The sequence below is a fragment of the Python bivittatus genome, unplaced genomic scaffold (genome assembly GCF_059951505.1).
Source record: "Python bivittatus isolate LINGU-HERP-01145 unplaced genomic scaffold, Pbiv_v1 ctg000270_np1212, whole genome shotgun sequence".
NCBI classification, from domain to species: Eukaryota; Metazoa; Chordata; class Lepidosauria; order Squamata; family Pythonidae; genus Python; species Python bivittatus.
In genome coordinates this window covers 553,025-575,534 of record NW_028277050.1, presented here as the reverse complement: position 1 = coordinate 575,534, position 22,510 = coordinate 553,025, and the positions used below count along the sequence as shown (strand labels likewise).

Genomic DNA, 22,510 nt, shown 5'->3' with positions numbered 1-22,510 from the left:
TACATTCTTCAATTTAAGCCTAAATTTTGCAGTAAGAAGCTCATGATCTGAGCCACAGTCAGCTCCTGGTCTTGTTTTTGCTGTCTGTATAGAGCTTCTCCATCTTTGGCTGCAAAGTATATAATCAATCTGGTTTCGGTATTGACCATCTGGTGATGTCCATGTGTAGAGTCGTCTCTTGTGTTGTTGGAAAAGAGTGTTTGCTATGACTAGCTTGTTCTCTTGACAGAACTCTATTAGCCTTTGCCCTGCTTCATTTTGTACTCCAAGGCCAAATTTGCCTGTTATTCCGATTACTCCTTGACTTCCTACTTTAGCATTCCAATCCCCTATGATGAAAAGGACATCTTTTTGGTGCTAGTTCTAGAAGGTGTTGTAGGTCTTCATAGAAGCGGTCAACTTCAGCTTCTTCAGCATCAGTGGTTGGGGCATAGACTTGGATGACTGTGATATTGAATGGTTTGCCTTGGATACGCACTGAGATCATTCTGTCGTTTTTGAGGTTGTACCCCATTACTGCCTTTCCCACTCTCTTATTCACTATGAGTGCAACTCCATTTCTTCTAAGGGTTTCTTGCCCACAGTAGTAGATATAATGGTCACCCAAATTAAATTCACCCATTCCCGTCCATTTCAGTTCACTGATTCCCAAGATGTCGACGTTCAATCTTGTCATCTCATGTTTGACCACATCCAGCTTGCCTTGGTTCATAGATCTTACATTCCAGGTACCTATACAATATTGTTCTTTACAGCATCGGACCTTCTTTTCGCTTCCAGATACATCCACAGCTGAACGTCCTTTCGGCTTTGGCCCAGCCGCTTCACTCTTTCTGGAGCTACTTGGAATTGCCCTCCGCTCTTCCCCAGTAGCATATTGGACACCTTCTGACCTGAGGGGCTCATCTTCCGGCGTCATATCTTTTAGCCTTTTAACATTGTCCATGGGGTTTTCTTGGCAAGGATACTGGAGTGGGTTGCCATTTCCTTCTCCAGTGGACCACATTTTGTCAGAACTCTCTGTCATGACCTGTCCGTCTTGGGTGGCCCTGCACGGTATAGCTCATGGCTTCACTGAGTTACGCAAGCCCCTTCGCCACGACAAGGCAGTGATCCATGAAGAGATCCATTTGAGCAGCTACTAAAGTATAATACTGTAGAGGATAGAGAGGATGGCCTTGACAGAAAGAGGGAAGATCTGTTACCAAGGGAACAAACAGATAAATGTGGCTTAAGTCCATACAAAGATAGAGTTTATGAAAATACCTAAATCAGGTACCCCCCCCCCAATTCACATGAAGATAAAAGAGGGAACAAGGAAATCACATTCAGACATGCAAGATTCTGGTACTGTAACCATTCTAATAAAAGTAGTTTTACTCCACATTTTCATAGTTAGTCATAATTCTATGTTTTCTTTTTTTTACCTTTTCCTTCTTTTTCCTTCTTTTTCCTTCTTCTTTTTCTTCTTTTTCTGTAAGTTCTTCTCATTTCTGATGAATTTCTTCTGACAAATTTCTTTGACTGTTATGATAACTGACTTAGAAAGCCACTTGGATTTTTTTCTCCTTGAAATTTTGAGAATATTTTTTTCCATTTCAGTTTTCACTTATGTTTCTTGCCACTTCCCATTACTTCTCAGGTTCTCTTTCATGTAGGTTTGTGTGTGTGTGTGTGTGTACCTTTGAGCCAGTTTCCAACTCCTGGCAACTGCTTGGACAAGTCCCTGCAATTTTCTTGGCAAGATTTCAGAAGTGGTTTGCAATTGCCTCCTTCCTAGGGCTGAGAGAGAGTGACTGGCCCAGGGTCACCCAGCTGGCTTTGTGCCCAAGGCAGGACTAGAACTCACAATCTCCCAGTTTCTAGCTTGATGCCTTAACCACTACACCAAACTGGCTCTCTTTTTATAGCTAACTCTTTTAAATTATAGCTATTATAAGTATATTATATATGATATTAGAATTATAGCGAACTCTTTTAAATTAACATCTTTCTTATCTGCCCCTGTGCTGCCCCCTTGTGATTCTGGGTAAGCACTGTGAAATCTGATAAAATCTTGATAGTCTCAATTTGATTACTGTTTTTGCTTCTTTTTTTTCTTCTTTTGCTAGATTCCTCAAATAGCCTACAAGCATAGTTCCTGGTCATGCCTTTCCTATCTTTTCATTAAGATTGTGTTTGCTGTTGTCACTAATACTTTCTGATCGTCAAGAGTAATTTTCTTACTGGTGGATTTTTTTTCTTCCTGCAGGATCTGGGAATCTCCTCTTCTCTTGGCTGCCAAGGAGAACAACATCCAGGCTCTCAGAAAATTAATCCAAGATGGTTCTTGTGACATTTATCAAAGAGGTAGTTAAACCTATTCTGAAGAGAGAATTTTCTTGGACTAGCAAGTGCTGCAACAGCCATTGATCTATCCATTTTTGAATCCTCTGTAGTGCACCTGTGCAGATGCATGCAGGTGTCGTTCTTCTTTCACATTATGTTGTTGATATATAGTTCATTCTGTTAAGAATTTTACTGCGAATTCACCATATTCTGTCTATGTCACTTGGTGTGTTATGCAAATATACACATTTCTCTGTCTGTCCTTAGCCTGACACCACTCTTCCAACCATACCAGCTATTGTCAGCAAGAATGTCCCTATTTTGCATATCTGCATATGCATCTTAAATACCAGATAGCATTCTAGAGTTTCAAAGTAATCCATGCACGATTCAGCATTACTTACTTTCCACCATGATATCGTTATTTCTCTGTATTCCAACAATTAGTGCATTATTTTGCAATAGAACTTCTAATAAGAGGATTTATTAGACAATGACATTAGATTAATAGATAAAAGAGTTATTTGCTAGAATGTTAGTGCTCACTTTCCCCCTTTCTGGAGTCAGTATTACCACAAAGAGGTATAGAAATGCATTTTATAAAGCAAGTTTCTTTATAAATAGATCACCTACCTGTTTTCATATTTAATGTTCCCTCTATGAGAATATGAAATATGAAAATACCCTAAGATGCAAATTATAAAATGCTTCTGTTCTGAAATTCTGGAACCCTGGTATAAAAAGTGTGCACGTGGTGACTGGGGAACTCTGGGAGTTGGTCCACACATCTTAAAGTTGCTGAGGTTGAGAAACACTGCATTACAGATGTACAAAATAGTCCCTCAAGAAACATTCTGGTACAAAATTAATAGTTTGAAACAGGACATTTCTAGATTACTCGGAACAGTAATTCCAGGGTTGGAACATGCTGTGACTGAACATTTTGCAATCCTTTAGTACACACCCAGGTCAGGTAAACACCCATGGGCATACTTATTGCATTTGGATGAGAAGAGAAGGTGGCAAGCAGGATGAATGGTGTTACTGTTCATAGTTGAACTACAGTACTCTGACTTACGGCGGCATAGCAAGATGGAATACCCTTACCTTCACAGAGCTCTACTTCAGTTTTGGGCCTTTTTGCCAAACTCTAAATTTTATATTAAAAGATATTCATGAGTGAGACAAGCCAAACTTTCCTTCCCTTTCATTTTAGACAGGCAGACAGATAGATAGATGTTTTTCAACTTCTCTATCTGCCCAGCTGCACTGGGTCAACATGGTAGATTACAATCGATAACCCTCAATAAAGAGATGTTCATCCTGCAGTTGATTGATTCAGGCTGCTGTTGCTGATAACAGCAGCAACAACATGCTTGTGTATAGGTATCATGTGTATGGAGCAGATGTCTGAATCAACAAGCATGGCTTGTTTGCTAACCGCTCATTCTTAGGTGGCCTTTGTGTTTTTATTATTCTGCACAGGAGCAACTGGGGAGACAGCGCTCCATGTAGCTACTCTCTATGATTGCACAGAAGCTGCTGACTTTCTTCTGGAAGTGGCTCCAGAACTCATCAATGAGAAGATAACATCAGCACTTTATGAAGGTGATCACTATTAAATTAAGGAGCTGAGCTAGGGTTTTTTTTAAAATATTATTTATAATATATAAATTTTAATGTGTATATTGAAGACAAATGCTTATGGTATTGAGAACTCACACTGAAGTGTCCATACCTAACCATGATGCCAAAATGACATGTGATGCAATGTCATGATGCAAGCTCTGCCCTTTTATCCTTGTGTCACATCACCCAAAAATATATTAGGGATGGAGCTTATGATGCAACATTGTAACATGATTTTTTAAACTCCTTCCCTTGCTCTTACTGCAGATACTCATGATCTCAAATCATAATACAGGATAAATGATAATGGGAGCAACATGTTTGAACAGTAATATGCAGTATTATAATGTGTATATTAGGAATTTGGGGACCTAACCTCATAATTCAAGATAGATCACAGAAAAAAACCTGTGTGTATAGTAAGAATAGGAATGTTTTTATCCTTTTTCCTGAATTATTTGCTGCCTGAAAATCTGTATCAAAGCTAAAATTTGCCCCTAAATCTTACATTTTGTAGGAAAGAGCAACTGAATTAGGAAGTGGATTTTCAGTGGGGAGATGATAAAGAAGGAAATGCTTAAAAAACCCTTAGTTCTATTTGAATATCTTTGCCCTTTAGCTATGAATTTAAAAGAGGGGAATCCCAATCATAGGATTCACAGATATGGTTAATGACTTATCTAGTTTAACCAGAGCTTTGACTTTCATTTCAAACTTGAGTGCTCATTTGAACTCTTGTATTTGTTCTTGTCAATTAGGAAAGTTTTGCAGAATATGAAATATGTTCTTTCTAAACTCCCTGTTGAAAAACAGATAAAAAATTGTTGGTGGGTTTGTTAGCATTCCCTAACTGAAAACAAGCCAACAATGGGTACAAAGAATGTCCTAATTTGGATTTTTTTTTTAATATGAATTGCAGGAGAAACAGCACTCCACATTGCAGCAGTGAATCAAAATGTACATTTAGTGAAATGCCTGCTGAAGAAGGGGGCTCACATCTCTATTCCTCGAGCTACAGGACACTTCTTCAGGCATAACTCCTCAAATCCCTTCTATTTTGGTATGATTCCTGACTCCAGAGGGCAGAGATTCTTTGATTAGCAGAAGAAAGTCAGTGCTCCTTAACAGTTCTTTCCCATCTCTCCTGTTGCTGATGGATCTGTCACTGTGGTAAAGAAACCTTAGTAGACCTGTATTATCTGCATATGAGTAAACACAATGGGATGATTCCATACTTAATCATGAATCATGAATCCTGAAGGACCATCTCATCCCTGTCACATCAACCCGTCCCACCCGGTCATGCAGAGAGGTCATGCTACGGACCCCATCTGCAAGAGAATTTCATCTGACGGGTCCAGGAGGCGAGCCTTCTCTGCAGCAGCCCCTGCCCTTTGGAACACCCTTCCCTCAGAAGTGAGGTTGGCCCCCTCCCTCTCAGACTTCAGAAAGAAACTGAAGACCTGGTTTTGTCATCACGCATGGGGTGGGGATGGGAATGGTCAGTTTTGGGGTTGGCTCGTTCCCTAGTCTTCCCTTTGACCGATATGATCTGGTCACAGGCTGAAATCATATCACCATCTCTTGGATTTGATTGTATTTAATAATTGTATTTTATATTTGTATTATTTATGTTTTTACTGATTTTAAATTGTTGTGTTGTGAACCACCCAGAGTCCTTCCTTGTGGGGGAGTTGGGCGGTGATATAAATTTGATATATAAATATGAATAAATAAATAGTTAAAGAAGAGTCCTTGAGATAATGTCTTAAACCCCACTATAGTAAACCCTGAAGTTAACCTGGATCCAACCCATTATTTTATTTTATTTTATTTTATTTTATTTTATTTTATTTTATTTTATTTTATTTTATTTTATTTATGTTGGTTTTAGATTATGTGTGCAGAGGAATGGCTTTCCTAAGAAGGCAGCTGCTGTCATAATAATAGTACAAGACAAGAGAAAACTATTTAATGAAAACTGATTAATCAAGGGCAACTTGTTCATAGATCCCCAAACATAAATGGAATCAGCTAAATAGTGAACCCTAATTATGAGTTTGAGGGGGTTTTTTCCCCACTGCTTGAGCCTTGTTTTAATTTTGTTTTCTCTCTCAAATTCTTCCATAGGGGAGCATGTTTTATCTTTTGCAGCCTGTATGGGCAATGAGGAAATTGTTCGTCTGTTAATTGAAAATGGAGCTGATATCAGGGCACAAGATTCTTTAGGTAAGATGTGCACAGTCAACTTATTCCAGGACACCTTCCTGTGAAAACATGGATTGTTTTTGGTAGAAACAATAAGGAACTATACCTGGTTTGAATTTGGTGGTGGAAGAGGTCTAATTAAAGATTACATTTCTACAAATCTAATCATCATCAAGACTAATTACATTCTTTGTCTTATAATACATATTTTTGGGTGACATTTTTAAAATCATAAGTTCATTGGTTAATCAAGCACTTGCACTTATATACAATTATAAAATAGCATTTATTACAATTTTTTAATAATTACCTTTAATTCTTAGGAAATGTTTAGTATTTTATTTTTCATTCTCTGTAACACACCTCAGTCAAAATACTATATAACAAAGTATGTCTCAGTTCTCAGCCTCACCAAATAAATTTATCCCACTGATTTAAAATGGATATATAAAAATGAAACTTGTGTTCATGAAAAGCTAATAACTAAATCTGAATAATGCTTGTGAGACACTACTAAGCTGGATTAGTTCAGTAAGTATTAACCAATTCTGCAGTTGACTGAGTGTAGTTCTTATGTTGTTTCATCCCCAGGAAACACGGTTCTTCACATTCTAGTTCTTCAACCGAACAGAACATTTGCGTGCCAAATGTACAATCTCATTCTCTCCTACGACAAGCAAGAAGGAAACTTGGAACCTCTGGATTTGATTCCCAACAATGAAGGCCTCACTCCATTCAAATTGGCTGGAGTTGAGGGTAACATTGTGGTGAGCACACAGCCCAATTGATCTCTATGGGGAGACTTTGGGGAAAAAAAGGTTCAGGGATATAATTTATTTTATTACCTTGTTTTGTCCTCAGAAAGGTCCTAGTCATTTATATTGGGCTCCCTGGCAGTTTCCCATCTAAATACTAATTAGATCAAAAGCCAGATTCAGAAGTTAGGTCCGGTCATGGTTCATTTGTGCTGTAGCGGGCTTAGGTCTTAGATTCACAGTTCCCCTTTTCCTTCATATATGAAGCAACAAAATTTAGAGTTTCCATTCATATACTTCATGTTTCATCCAGGAATGGAAGGAGAATATACAAACCCAAGTCTCATATATATAAAAAGTTATAATTGATACTTGTTTAGTTGGAATAGTGTAAGCAAATCTTTCAGATCATTTTCTGGTGTAATTGTAATTCAAATTTGTTTTCAATATGAATACCTCTTTCTCTTAATTGGAAGTGAGATTTTTTGTTTTCTTTTGGGTATTTTGTTTCAAGTAAGTCTTGACTTCTGGCAGCAACATGAACTAGTCCCTGCAGTTTTCTTGGCAAGGTTTTTTGGAAGTGGTTTGCTATTGCCTCCTTCCTAGGGCTGTGAGAGAGGGACTGGCCCAAGGTCACACAGCTGGCTTTGTACCTAAGGCAGGACTGGAACTCACAGTCTCCCAATTTCTATTTCAGTGCCTTTAACCACTGTTCCTGGTGGCAAAATCAGTGTGTTCTGGATCCTAAAAGCCTTTGAACTCTTCTGGCTGTATTTTTAAATCTCTGCATTTTCATCCCAATTCCAACATCCAGACTTGAATTTTTTTTGAAACTCCGTGCCCTTTTAAATAAATTCTAGTACTGAATTTTATCACCAATCTGATGCAGGCAATCATGCGTTGTTTTTCTTCTTCAGATGTTCCAGCATCTCCTGCAAAAGCGTAAGCAAATAATGTGGTCTTTGGGGCCTATTACCACCATTCTCTATGACCTTACAGAAATTGACTCCTGGGGTGAAGACCAATCTTTTCTAGAACTTGTTGTATCAACAAAGAAAAAAGAGGTACTGTGGAGCTCAGATACTTTTATCTGGGTAGAATGATGATTGCTGCTATTATTGAACAAGGAATTTGAATGTTCTTCCTAGATGTTCATATAAATTGCATTGTCTAGGAACTTCTTGTCCAGCTGATGAAGAAGCAAACATTTGCTGAGATTCACATCACACACCCAGTTCCCTAGCTGAAGGTGGACTTGAACTTGGGTCTCCCCCAACACTAGGTTCCAGAGTTCCATGGAACATTTATGGCTAGTATTCAGTTAGATTGATTTATCTAAACAATTAACAGTATTAGTGATATGATAAAGGATTAATGCAGACATCTGGCACTCATTGCACTATTTGGCCTTATTGATTTTTTTCCAGTTTATTCCCCTCATGTGTTTAGCTTCTCACTGCAAAGTTGCAATTCACTTTTTGACCTCTAAACATCCTGTGTCCCCCCACCCCCACCCCGGTCATTCTCTAAATTTGCATTGTACTTAGGGAAGGAAAAGAAGAAATTGCACAGTAAAGAGTGGCTTTCAGGATGTCTCTTCCAATCTGATCTGACAGTCCTTCAGTAAGTAACAATTGATAGCAGAAACCCATAGCAGGTCAGAGGAAATGCTTTATATATCTGGCCTCTTTCTAAATTTGAAAACAGAATGCTGTAGTTAATGCTTCTCAAGGCTTGAGATACGTAAAACTCCCAGCTGAAAACAAATGCATTTTGAGAAAGCTGTTTTCAAGGTCTCTGAAATGTACATCCCAAAAATAGAATGGTCTTCACAAGTTTTATGGAGACCAAATTATGAATATGATTTAGGACAGGTATAGAAAACCACTCTCTAGGATGAACTACAGCTCCCAGCCACCTTCACCATTAGCTGTGGTGGCTGGAACTGCTTGGAACTGTAGATGGTGATAATGCAGTGTTTATGCCCTGCGTTTATTGTATAGTTCAGTTTAGCAACAGCTAAAGCATTGTAGGCCACCTGCTTCTTTTTTATGGCAAGGGCTGTAGCTCAGAGATAGATCATTTACTTTGAGTTCAAAAGTTCCCAGCTTTAATCCCTGGCATGATAGAAGTATTGATGAGAATCACTTCTCTCTCAAATCCTAGTAAGCCATTGTTAGTCAGCTTTGCCACCTTGTCATTTCTCGTTCCACCTTTGGTTGTAACTGACAAAACAGGTCCATTGTCCTGGAAAGACAAATTGTTTGCCTACAAAGACCTTGTTAACCTTACTGGATTTTGCATATGCTATCTGGCAGTCATCATATTAAATTTAATAACCTGTGTGTTATATGGGAAGTTTTTTTTACACAAAATAGGGTCATTCATTGACTTTATAACAATTATAAAGACTTTATAACAAAGCTGGGAAGCAATTCCCAGCTTCACCTTTGTGATGATTACAGATGACATTTGACATTGCTTGACTTCTTTGAACCATAAACATAATCAGAAAAAAAATGGCTGCATTTGGTTAAAATCTCATTCACAGATGGCAGCACTCTTTGAATAATGAGACAATGCACTCCAAATTTCCTTCCTTCTTATATACTTTTTTATGCACTTGGAATCATTCCAGATCTTAAAAGAAACTTTAATCTTTCCACCATTCTATGTGATTTCAAGTTTAGGACAGATCACTGAGTGTCATTACAGGCCCCAGATGCTATCCATAGATGATTATAGCTCTGTACTGGTTGGACTCATAGATTGCTGTAAGCCTTGGTTTGTTTTAGCTATGACTTACTAAAAAAAAAGCAAACCACATTATCCCGTAGCATATGTGGGAACTTGGCAACATATATTTCTTTTATATTTTAATAGGAAGCAAGCAAATTTGTTTGAAATTTGTTTGTTTGAAATAGAATCAATTCACCCCCTCTTCTCCTATCAGGCAAATTATGTACATTTAAAAGTATGACTTAGTTCAGTGAATAATATTTATTTTATTGATCCATAGTTTAGAATGCAGTAAGTTAATCCTAAAATTATAATTATATATATATATATATATATATATATGTAAATGTTTTTATTAAATAAGTTTTTCCACAGAGTAAAAACAATACAAATTTTAAGTTAGATAAGAGAAATAGAGAAAAGTAATGGAAAAGTGAAAAAAATAAAAAGAGATAGAAAAGAAGGGAAAAAAAAGAATAATAAAGAACTGGCTTCCGATCTTCTTAATAGCAGTTATAAGTACATTTATATTTTACTTTCTCTCTAAGGTTACATCAGAGTTAATCCTAAAATTCTAATGCAGAATAAAAGTGAACGATCCAATTAGTTTAATAGTAGCATCATACCAAATCATGGTCTACAGGGTTGATTCATATATAATTCACAGTATGGCTTTCATCATCCATCCACTTAACATTCTGGTTATAATGGTGCTTGGACTTCCAACAGCAGAGCAACAATCACACCTATAATTTGCCATTTCAAACTGTGATTAAAAAGTATGCCTCCAATTAGGCTTTCTGATTCTGTTTATTGGTCAGTGGCAAAACATGGCTTTGCAATTCAGATTTCATTTCAGACTTTAATTAAGTTTCATAGCCATGGCTTGGCATGATTCTTAAAGTAAGCAATTCCATATAAACCCATGATTTACCAGTTTTTCTTCCCTTAATTCAGGAACCTAGGATGATAAAATAATGGATCACGCTAACTAATCAGTGATTTCAATATACAAATGACAGACTGTAGGCCCTACGATATCTTGAGTGTTATATGTATTGAAATATAATACAAATAAATAGACATTTGAATGCAATAAAATAATAAGAACAAATTCTGATTGGGAGGCATTGACAGAGTGGGACTCAGGAAATAAATAATCTCCAATCTCTTAAAGTAAATGTTAGAGCTTGAAGGCACTAGCCATCTGGCCCAGGACTGCCAAGATCACAATGTGGCTCACAGAAATCAATTACTAGTTTAAAATTTCAGCAACCTAAAAATGATTTTATGTTTTTCTTCATTTTTTAAAAAAGCATTTTTAAAGATGCATGGAAAGAAAAGGATATTTTACATAATTTATGAAATGGAAATCAAACTATCAAAATACAGTTTTCTCACTGGTATCATAAATTTCATGATTTCAAAAGAAACAACTACAGTGGTACCTCGGGATACGAACTTAATCCATTCCGTGACTCTGGACGTATCCCGAGTTGGTCGTAACCCGAAGCAAATTTTCCCATAGGGTTCAATGTAAATCGGGTTAATCCGTTCCGCCCTCCGAATTTGGTCGCAACCCGAGGCGAATTTCCCCATAGGGTTCAATGTAAATCTGGTTAATCCGTTCCGCCCTCCACCCGAATTTGGTCGCAACCCGAGGCAATTTTCTCTTCAGAGCCTTACTCCCGCCAAGCCTGCTCTGCATTTTCTTTGAAGCCATGCTAACACGCACACCAAAAACCTTAGCAAAACACCGCAAAACACACCACAAGCCTCACTGAACGTCTCCTTGCTACCGCGACCTCGCCCACAGGAAGCTGCGACTGCATGGCAGCAGGGAAAATGGCTGCGGATCTGGTTCGTAAGTCGAGGCGAGTTCATAACCCAAGGTAATTTTTTCCTGCCGAAGCTGGTCGTAACCCGAAATGTTCGTTAGTAGAGGCGTTTGTATCCCGAGGTACCACTGTAATCATTACTACAAAATTCCTAAGGACACAGAAAGAGATCGTAGAATAATTTGAAAATCTAGGTTGCTCAATCTAATATTACCAAAGACCAAATTTCCCTTATCTATCATTGGCTAATCAATGCAACATATAGACAAGCAGTTGATTTAAAGATACATGGGGGAGAAACCTTAATACATATTAACTTGCTACAATAAATAAAATATTGAGAGAAATAGATGAATGAGGAACTTATTACAAACTGAGCCACAGTGGGGACATCCCTGTTGACTAAGTGTGGTATCTTTACAAATCAAGCCAACTATGCTAAAATGCTTCAAAGGTTACACCAATCTGCTAGATGGGATATGTGACAAAGGGCTATTTAATTCAGAAATAGATGAATTATCTAATAGTTGCTGAATTCTTACCATAAGATGTGCAATTGAAATGGTAGATCAATACAATACAATGTTATTGATGGGTACAAACCGTAAAGTAGCTGTACACTATGAAGATTGTCAGTATGCAAATATTTGGATAAACTATAGGAGAGTTTGCTTTTAGAAAGACTCAAGCAGAAAACTGGCTAAAAGGACTGAACAATTTGACCCTTTAATCAATTTCATATTCATTTACAGAATGGTATTATAAGAATATGGGCTAGAGGTTACTCAGTTTAAATTCTGGAGACATGATTAACATGATTTTTCATGTTATGGATCAGTTTCTAGCATATACTGACATTGGGTACATTGACTGCATATACATTGCTACTGATGTACTGGTTTTTGCAAAAGATATTATTGAATATAGCTCTTTTTGTTGATATGGACTGAATATGTGTGTGTGTAAAGTGCTTACAATCTAGATGTTAGGCAGAAATGTACCAAAATCAGAGTAACAAAAGGGATGTATATAAGCAAACATAAGTGTGTGTACTTGGGTTACATTCAGATAGGATTAAAGTGATTATATTAACTATTGAGAAGCATTATGTAAGGAAAAGGATAGTCACCACCAGTAAGTGTGGTGGCAAAAAATCCGTGGTTGAAGGACAGCAGACAGAAAGTCTGAGTACTGTAGAACCTCCCCACTCCACAACCCCATTAATCAATATAAGCTGTCCCATTTCAATCAATAGTTTAATGTAACTCTTGTGTTCACTCTTTTGGAAGCTATCAGCCAATTATTTACAAATAACTTATTTTCCTTAAAGACTTTAGTTCAGCATGAAAGTAAGTTTCATCAGAATGCTAATTTGTGCATTTGTCCAATGATTACATCCTTCTGATTTTAAAAGACATCCATTGATTGCCAGGGGTTTGGGGACTTAATTCAAAATATCTTTAAAGCTTCTTGTCTTGCTATGAACCTGTTGAGCTCTTAAGATCTTCAGGAGAGGCCTTTTGAAAGAAGATGCAGAGTTTTCTCTGGAGTACATGAAGAGCTATTTTCCCCAACTGCTCTCCAATTATGGAATATGCTTTCTTTTGAACTAAAGTTCAGACATGTTTCTCCTGTTTTTAATGTTTCCCCCTATTTTTTCTTGAAATACCGCCTTGGATTTCTTTGTGAAAGGTGGTATATAAATGCCTCCAATACATAAAATTAAGATAATTTTGTAAGAATGTATTTCTTAGGACATCACTTTACCAGTGGCAGATTTTTGAAACATGGGAGTTTAAGAGTTAAGTCCCAGTTTTTCTTTCTGCCTCTTCTTTGCAGGCTCGTCGTATTCTAGACATTACTCCTGTGAAGGAACTTGTGAACCTGAAGTGGAACACATATGGGCGTCCTTATTTCTATTTCCTGGCTCTGTTTTATGTCCTCTATATGATCTGCTTCACGATGTGCTGTGTTTATAGACCACTGAAAAGTCGTCCAGACAATCAGACGGGCGAGCGGGATAACACCATCCTTGTGCAGAAAACACTGCAGGTACATTGGTATATAAATACAGGTTTCTCCGTGAATCTAGGGAAATTGTAAAACAACTCTCTTCAAAATGCAGTACAGAAGAATCGACAAAGTTAAATAAAATTTTTAACTTTGCAAAAACTCTTTTTGAAAATGCTCCAAGAGGCCATGAATAAAAAGGCCGCCACACTCCTAAGAACCCCTTCAAGATGAGAAGACTTTCACTCAATTTACCAGTGAGGCTCTGGCTTTGACTAGTCTTTCTGGAATGAATGATCCCCAACTGCAGTGTCATTGTCTGATCTTGGCAATAAAGACAATGGTCTAATTTCTTGAAAGATGAAAACATGAAAGAAGGTCTTTCCTTGTGATCTGATGGGCAAGAGAAGTTATTGGACTGCACTTTTTCAGTCTGTAAATGGAAATTAGCTTTTTTTTTTTTACAACACTCCCTGCTAAAAGCAAGGTAGCAAAGGAAAGATTCTGCTCTAGTTCTCTCACTGGTATACAGTATTTAGTGTATATTCAGGAAGGATTTTAGGAGGGACACATGTTACTTGCGGTTCGCCTTTCCAGTAACAGTTTTACTATCAAGTCAAAGTTTAATGCTGCCAAAAGGTAAATAATTAAATAAAATTAAACCAGTTTCAGGTTTTTTGGGACTTTCTCATCTCTTTAACCAGGGTTTTTCCTATTTTTAGGAATCATATCTGACATATGAGGATCAACTCAGGCTGGTGGGGGAGTTAATTACAGTGATAGGAGCCATGGCAATTTTACTCCTAGAGGTAAGGACGAAAGAATAAAGCTCTATTAAGCTGATCTTAAGTATACCAATACCAGTTTGGCAGTTCCATTTACCATTTGAGAGACACTGTGTTTTGAGAAGGTATACCAAAGCAATCGTATGTTATCTGAAATCAGTATAATTGTCTTGAAAAACATGATGCTACAGATACTATCAGTATTTCTGGCTTCCCTGTTGGGAAATATCCAGAGCTAAAGTTAGTTTTGGAAATGGTTAAAATAAATAATTACAGTTGAGCTGATTGTAGCGGAATATAGCCAGTAACTGTTGCAGGATCTGCACACAATAAAATAATTGATCAATATTATGGTTTGTCTTAAAATTTCTTAAAATTACTGCCCTGCTAAATTTTACTGGCTTAGGCCATTTTAGATTTTAAAATTATACCCTTTATGGAGCATATTCCCTCCAATACCTTTTCATCTCATGCCCCAGTTCTTCCTAGCCTTCCTTGAACCCTTCAACTTAAATTATATTTTGCTTCCTTCCCAACACATGGTCTTTCTACTACACCTCTCCAGTTTTAGCATCTTTTTGCCTTTTGCTTGTTTAATCACCAGTATTTGAATACCTCTCTTTTGAATGCCCTCATTCTGCAACATCATTGATCTAACCCAAATGAAAAACTTAGCAAGTAGTTTAGATCACTGACTTATCAGGGTGTTGCTGACTAGTGAAAAGCAGGCAACATTTTTGCTTGCTACTAGTTGTAATGTATAGGTTTCCTTTTATAGATCATATCAGGTATTAAAGGCATTGTCCTTGTAACGGCTTGTTTTTCTCTATTTTTTCTTTGACTTGGGCACAAAATATGTTCTGAACTCCCTGTAGTGTTGAATCAATTTCTAGGAGTGGACTGAGCATGTTGGTCATTTCAGCCTTCAGTTGAAGTGGTTGATGGTTATAAGTTTTTGATATGTAATTCATTTTTTATAGATTCCTGATATTCTAAGAGTTGGAGCCACAAAGTATTTTGGACAAACTGTCCTGGGAGGACCTTTCCACATAATAATGTGAGACTCTACATTTCCAAAACTTACAAATATTCTTTTTTCTTATACATACTCGGCCATTGTTACTTTCCTCTCACCGTTTTTCTCTTCCATTTCTATCTACTTCAACTCTGGATTTCTTTCCTAACATCTGTTTAAATTCTCTCTGCAGGATTTGTCTTCTGCTACCCTTCATTTTTCATTAGCTCCTTAAGGTTTTTTAAAGTCTTTTGGTTTACTTTGACATTCCTCAAATACTTGGAGGAATCCACACATCCAAATTTTATTTCAGGCAAAATCAAATGCCCAACCCAAGAAGCTATGCTAATCTCCTGAGAAATTTGGAATTCCTCAGATGTTTCAACCTGGGAAATAAATATTGAATGCATTAAAATTGGCAGCAAGCAATTTCTCAGAAGAAATGGCTTGCTCCATCTCAAGTGAAAGTACACTCTTCATCCTATGAATACACATCAGCATATATTTATGTGCATCATTGGCTCATATATGTTTTCATATATATGGCTCATTCTGCTTTAATTAATTTTAGGTTGTATTAATTAATTAATTACTGACTATCATTCATTCTTCATTCACTTAATTATACTTTTCATTTACAGCATTACATATGCCTGTGTGATCTTGATAACCATGGTAATGCGACTGACAAGCACAGAAGGAGAAGTGGTCCCTATGTCCTTTGCCCTGGTGCTGGGCTGGTGCAACATCATGTATTTTGCACGAGGCTTCCAGATGCTTGGGCCCTTCACCATCATGATACAGAAGGTAAGGAAAATATAACTAAATTCTGAAGGCAAATGGAGAGAGAATTCTATTTCTCTCAGAAGTACATCTTTTCCAGTAATTGGAACTGGGGGTTTAAAGGTCAGACAATAGTGGGTGGGAAAAAGAAGAGCTGGGGAAAAGTTCGATATTATAACATATTGTTCTACCTTTTCTACAGATGATATTTGGTGACCTTATACGTTTCTGTGGGCTAATGGCTGTTGTGATATTTGGCTTTGCCTCAGGTAAGACTTAAAGAAAGGTGTGAACTTCCAAGATCATTCCAGTATTCTTTGAACGTGCAGTCTGAGAATCTGTTTATAATGTCCTTATTATGCTATTATTGAAGAGATTTTTCTTCTCCAGTGAAAAATCTTATTTTCTCTATATTTCCAGGGTTCTTTGTTTTTAATTGTACCCACATTTTTGTAATAGCAATGGCTTTCATGAGAACCCTGGAACTTTATGGAAGCTTAAAGGAGTACCACAGCGAGAAATCAATATTAGAAGAAAATGATATCTAAAAAATATTTGCTATTCATTGCTGAGTTTTCTCTGCCATGCACATGGAAGTGCTGGGCATATGTTCAGTGAATTTGGACAATACGCCAGCTTAACAATATTGACTGGTGTCTTCTTTGAACACGAAATTCATCCCAAAATGCATTATAATTTTGGGGCAGTACACTCTTAAATATTAGTGGAAGAAATGGAGGGATAAACAGTAGAAGAAATTGTTGTCAGTCTCTTGGTGGCCATTGTTAAAACTGGGAGAGACAGATCCTTTGCTCTAATCCAGCATGGTTCTTATTTTTGCAGATTCTATAAGCCATGTATTGAGGTTTCTTGTATAACCTTTTATAAACGGAGTGTCCTGAAGATGCAAAATTTAAAAGCCACTGCTTTAGATGATGCTTTACTCTGAGCCTTCCTGTTGTTCTGGCTGCTCCATAACTTTTTAGAAAATACATTATTACATACTATTGCCTACTGAACACACTTCATGGTAGACTTAGCTCCTTTTCATCCATATCTCTATTTATATATCACATGCTTAAATTTCCACAGCATTGACTATGGTGTCATGATGTGCTTACACAAATATTCAAGCTATGGAAGAGAAGAAAATAATTTATATGTCTGTCTTAGAATTTTCATGAGAATTAAATAAGAGAATTATTAACTTTCAGGATAAGTAACTTACAGAGAAGACATCAGTAGAAAGAGAGTTAAAGAATTAAGATTCTAGAGTGGTTGAAAGAACAGGAATAAAGTAAGATGGGGATGACATTATCTGGTTTCATGTATGTGAGTGTGTATGTGTATGTAGCTGACTGCTCATTTTTGTTTCATCACCAGCTTTCTACATCATCTTCCAGACAGAAAATCCGAGCAATTTGGGACAATTCTACAATTATCCCATGTCTCTCTTCAGTACCTTTGAGCTCTTCCTTACCATCATAGATGGACCTGCCAACTATGATGTAGATCTGCCATTCATGTTCAGTGTGGTGTATGCTGCCTTTGCCATCATTGCTGCTTTGCTCATGCTCAATCTGCTCATTGCCATGATGGGTGACACTCACTGGCGAGTAGCTAATGAACGGGATGAGCTTTGGCGAGCACAGGTGAGATTATAGTCATGCGGCACAGCAGTGTCTATTGAGAAGTCACCTATTCTTGCTTTGGACATGTCTGCACTGGAAATTTAGACCACTTTGCAGTGGGTTTAGTTGCCATGGCTCCTCAAGCATTTCTGAGGTTTGTGACTCTAAAAGGGACTTGGGTGTTGTAATCCAGAATTCTTAGCCCTTCATAATTCTCCAATATGTGTAATATATTCTTCCAATATATGGAAGAGATCGTAATCATTAAATAAACTAGTCTAGGTTAAGATAGAATTGTAATACTGATGTACCCTTATACTGTAAAGATTTGTTATGGACACCACTCCTATTAGCTGAGAGCTAATTTAATGCTATCTCTTCTTAAAGTAATTATGTTCTGCATTATTGACAATAGGTTATACCATCATCTCTCTCTCGGCTAGAGGCAGACATTAAATTGGTCTGTTATTCTAACTCATTCCAACTCATTTAATGAATGCCTACATATTTTTGAACGTACAGCCTTGCAGATGTAAATGAAAAATTTCAGGATCCAGATCTGCTAGTAAATGTATGGTTACTCAAGAGGGAAGAAGTGACACTATGCTCATGTTTAAAGAACTGAATCCAGGGACAATCTAAAGACCTCACAAATTGGTTCTGGAATCCATGTGGAACATGGAGTAAGCTCACAACAAACATGGTGAAACTCACTTCCACGTAAACGTATTATATCACATTCAAATCCATTTCCTTTTTGCTTATTAGGCATTGTGCAGTTTTAATAGCCAAAAAAGCTTTTCAGCTTGATCATAACAGCACAAAATAATGTTATTTGTTGAATAATTATAGCTAAAACCAAGGTACAGCAATTTGAAGCCACTTAAAATAACTGTAATATGGAAACAGATAGCCAGGACTACTCGCCCACCTCCTTTTTCTCATTCTGACTGAATGATTGCAGATGCCAGGTCACGTGGTAACATGCTCTGTCATTCAAATTCTTTTCTGTTACAGATTAATTAACTATCCAGAAAATAAGGTCTAATCTACTCATTCCCCCCAAACATTAGTTTTTTTAAGTACAGACAATTATTTTATAAGTTAGAAAATCATTTGATTTCTTGGTCTGTGCATGAAAGGGGAAAAATTGTTCATAGCTTGAGAAAATGAAACATTTTTAATAAGAATCTTCTATCAGAACATTTGAGAGGACTGTGTTCAGAAACCAGTAAAACATGAATCAGTTTGAGTGTTCTGCCACAGGGAACAAAGAAATTCAAAACAAGCCCTTCAATCCCTTCTTTTTCATCTTAGGAGCACACATTTAGATAGAGTAGTAATTCATGCTGAGTACCTATCAGGCCTACAGAAAAATCAGTCACTTGATGTTTTGAAAGGCTCCCATCGCACATAACAGAAGCATCTACTAAGCATGTTTTTGCAGGCTGACCTCCTGCACAGCCGCAGAACTAAATCAAGAAAGGAAGCCACAGCAATAGATTCATCTCAGCACAGCCCATGGACAACATTAACAAAAACAAAGACATACACCACTGGGTAAAATATATATATCTACCTAATGCACATGAGCAGTGTATACTTTTTGCCCTTGGCAACCCACTGCAAATCTCAAGAAACAATCAAGGGAACCCAATGTTTGCATTTGGCAACCTGAAAGCTCAATAGGATAGCAGCACAGTAGTTGCCTGATGTCTATCTAAGACACCCCAGGGCAACAATATTCTATTAACACCCATCAACTCTGATTGCCTTACAGGATAACATGCACTGTAACTTAATCTCAGCACCTATGCTTAACTAATTCTCCCTCACCCCTTCTCCCTTTCCATCCTCAGCCAACTCTAGCTAAAGGCAGCGGGGACAGAGTTTTGTCTGCTGTATTAGCTAACCAGACCTCTTGGTTTGGAGAAATTTTAAAAAGAAACTAACCAATCGTAGAACACTTTTTCACTCAGAACAACACTTCAGAATATGGAGTATCTTCTTGTGAGTTTGGAACACACAAAAGGATTGTTTTGAGTTCGGGACGTTCTTGCCTAGGGCTGTTGAGGTGACATTTTCAGTTTGAAATAACGGGCCTACAATTTGATAATCTCAATGAGAATTCTTATACGCGAAACTTTATTTTGTTTCACTTGCTAGTTTGCGGTTTTAACAGAACTCAATATTTATTCAGTGCATTCAAAATCAAACAAACCTGAAGAACTGTTTAACTTCATTTATATGAAATATATAAAGATAGAGCTACTACACAGAGATAATTCAGTTCAATTCAAACATAACTGCATTTGCCACTGAAAATGATTTTGAAGTGGAAGGAGCCCCATTAGCCAAGTGCACCTGAATCTAGCTGCTGAGAGGGTTTGGCAAATTGTGTTGTGAGGCAGTGTGCAGATTTTATTATGGGTGTTTCCTCCATAATTCAGCTTTCTTTTAGAAAAGCTGAATCAGGGCTATATCCACATGAAGCCTTCACCACTGATTTATTTAACAATTTTAGTACCTACCCAAATCAAAAGACTCTGGACATCAGTAACATTTAACTATTGTACAGCTGAAGGGTTAGTAAAATGGACCATCTCCAGTGATCTTCAAAACCCCATAAGGGAGAGAGCTTTACAAACTTCTGGGGATACAGAGCTGCCATCTTGTCCATGTCTCCTAACTTCAGCTTGAGGGGGGACTCTTAACAGGCCTCCCTGAGATATTCTCACCAGATGGGTGGACACAGTTCTGGCAAGCGGTGCCTGATACAACTCAGAGCTACATAGATAAGGCTCTGTAGATCATCATCAGCATTTTTAATTGGGCCCAGAGGCAACTTCAGGAGAGATGTTACTGTGCAAGGATGGGGCTGACTCACCAATAATCTTGTTGCCACATTCTGGACTATTTGTTGCTTCAGGTTGATCCAGAGGCTGGCCCTACATGTAGAGCATGGTAAAATCACCTAGCCAAGTGATGATCAAGACTCCTAAATAATGCTTGAACCATCTTGAGTACTTGTCTGTTTCTAACTGTAGCTCACAGAAAATTGCACTGTAGCATAGAACGTGGCTTTTGATTTTGTGGCTGGTCCCATTTGTATGATTTTCTTTATTTTGCCTTCAGTTATCTACATCTAATAAATTAAACTTAATGATGAATTTGAACTGTTTTTCTATTTTATTTTTGAATACAAATTTGTCAAGTTTATCAGTGCTGGTTTTATTTTGTGGCAGGATTGAACTAATCCATTGCTTTCATGCAGGTTGTTGCTACTACAGTCATGCTGGAACGGAAACTCCCGCGATGTCTTTGGCCTCGGTCTGGTATTTGTGGGCAAGAGTATGGGCTAGGAGACAAGTGGTTTCTCAGGTGAACTCCTTTTACCTAGTTGTATCACTGCCTGTAGGAATAAACTCCAGTGTAGTTAATAAAGTTAGTTAAAACATGTCTGGGCACCTGGGTGATAGGAACATAGGAAGCTGTTTATACCGATCAGATTCAGATCACCAGCCTACTTAATTCAGGCTAAACTGATAGCCAGCTTTTCAAGCACAGGCTTTTTGTGATTCTATTTGGAAATATCAGTGACTGAATCTCAATCCGGAAATTCTGTTTTCCAGCTAAGGGCAGAAACTGAGGCTAGAATGTGAAGTGCAGAAGATAGTAATACAAGCCAGGTCGAGTAATTCTATTACTAGGTTAGTTGCCTAACTATCACAAAGTCCAGCTTTACAAGCCTTTCAGGCAGGTGCATACACATTCCCAACTTGTTTTGTAAAAACTGGATCTCAGCTTCAAACCATCACTTTTGTGACTGAAGATTTGGAGATCTGGATGATAAGAGAGCTTTGTTGATGGCAGCAGAACCTGGAATCTGGTTCCAGAGTTCTAATGCTTGTTGGAGAGAGAAGTTGATCAACTTATTCCAGTTCTGGCCCTTGAACCTGTTTTCTTCATAATGAAGGAACTTGCCTAAAACTGGCATGTCAGTTTTGTGATTTTGGGGGGGGGGGGGGAGTGTGGTGTTTCTCCTTTCAGGATTTTTTTCATGATTTTCCTTTCTGTTTTTATGGTCGTTTATTTTAGAACGTAAGCCACCCAGAGTCATCTGGAGTTGGGCACCCTCTAAAATAAACAAATAAGAAAAGTCATTACCTTTATTCTCTCATTTTCACAGGGTGGAAGAGCGTCTGGATGCCAGCAAACAGAAGATGTTACGCTATGCAGAAGCATTTAAAAACCAGGACAAGGAGGATTTTGATAGGTTTTCTGGGAAACTACACCTTGAACCGTTCCAATTCAAGACAGAAGCATCTCCATCAGTCTCACGAAGCACTACTCTGAGTAGTTGCCACCGTGGTTGGCAAATCCTGCGGCACAACACCTTCAGCCACCTTCGCGGGGAAGTGAATCATGCTTTGGAAGAAGAGGTCTACCATGTCTGATGTACCTCTTGAGTGACTGGTCGCATTACTGGTGCTTTGTGCTGCTTCACAAATTCTTCCAGTAGCTGGCAGGATTTGAGGGCAGCGATATCAGGGTTCAGGATGACTTCAGTCTTTCTAAGTTCATCTCTTCCCTTGTTCTCTGAAGGACCAACTCTGGGGAGAATTTAGATTAAAACAAGAAAAAAGGTAAAATCCACAAACCAGCTAAAACCTAGCATTCCAAAATCCAAAATCCAAAAACCAAGCTTCTTTAAGAGCTTGAGTGTCAGTTTATCACTTTTCCCATACTGTTCCACTGAAAGGGGTAGAATAGGTTATTGTTTTTTGAT

At 37.6% G+C, this 22,510-nt stretch overlaps 1 protein-coding gene across 1 annotated transcript in view; it reads left to right on the top strand.

The window, feature by feature from the left end:
• The window catches only part of LOC103049736 (transient receptor potential cation channel subfamily V member 6-like), a 36,194-nt gene extending 14,016 nt beyond the window's left edge, over window positions 1-22,178 (top strand). Inside the window, exons 2-15 of the mRNA XM_088138613.1 lie at window positions 2,252-2,349; window positions 3,814-3,936; window positions 4,877-5,017; window positions 6,088-6,186; window positions 6,757-6,932; window positions 7,838-7,984; window positions 13,337-13,549; window positions 14,230-14,316; window positions 15,273-15,349; window positions 15,949-16,114; window positions 16,293-16,359; window positions 17,474-17,742; window positions 20,996-21,102; window positions 21,911-22,178. Of these exons, the coding sequence (XP_087994739.1) occupies window positions 2,252-2,349; window positions 3,814-3,936; window positions 4,877-5,017; window positions 6,088-6,186; window positions 6,757-6,932; window positions 7,838-7,984; window positions 13,337-13,549; window positions 14,230-14,316; window positions 15,273-15,349; window positions 15,949-16,114; window positions 16,293-16,359; window positions 17,474-17,742; window positions 20,996-21,102; window positions 21,911-22,178 (2,038 nt within the window). The remainder of the gene's footprint in view (window positions 1-2,251; window positions 2,350-3,813; window positions 3,937-4,876; window positions 5,018-6,087; window positions 6,187-6,756; window positions 6,933-7,837; window positions 7,985-13,336; window positions 13,550-14,229; window positions 14,317-15,272; window positions 15,350-15,948; window positions 16,115-16,292; window positions 16,360-17,473; window positions 17,743-20,995; window positions 21,103-21,910) is intronic.
• The last annotated feature ends 332 nt before the right edge of the window (window positions 22,179-22,510 follow it).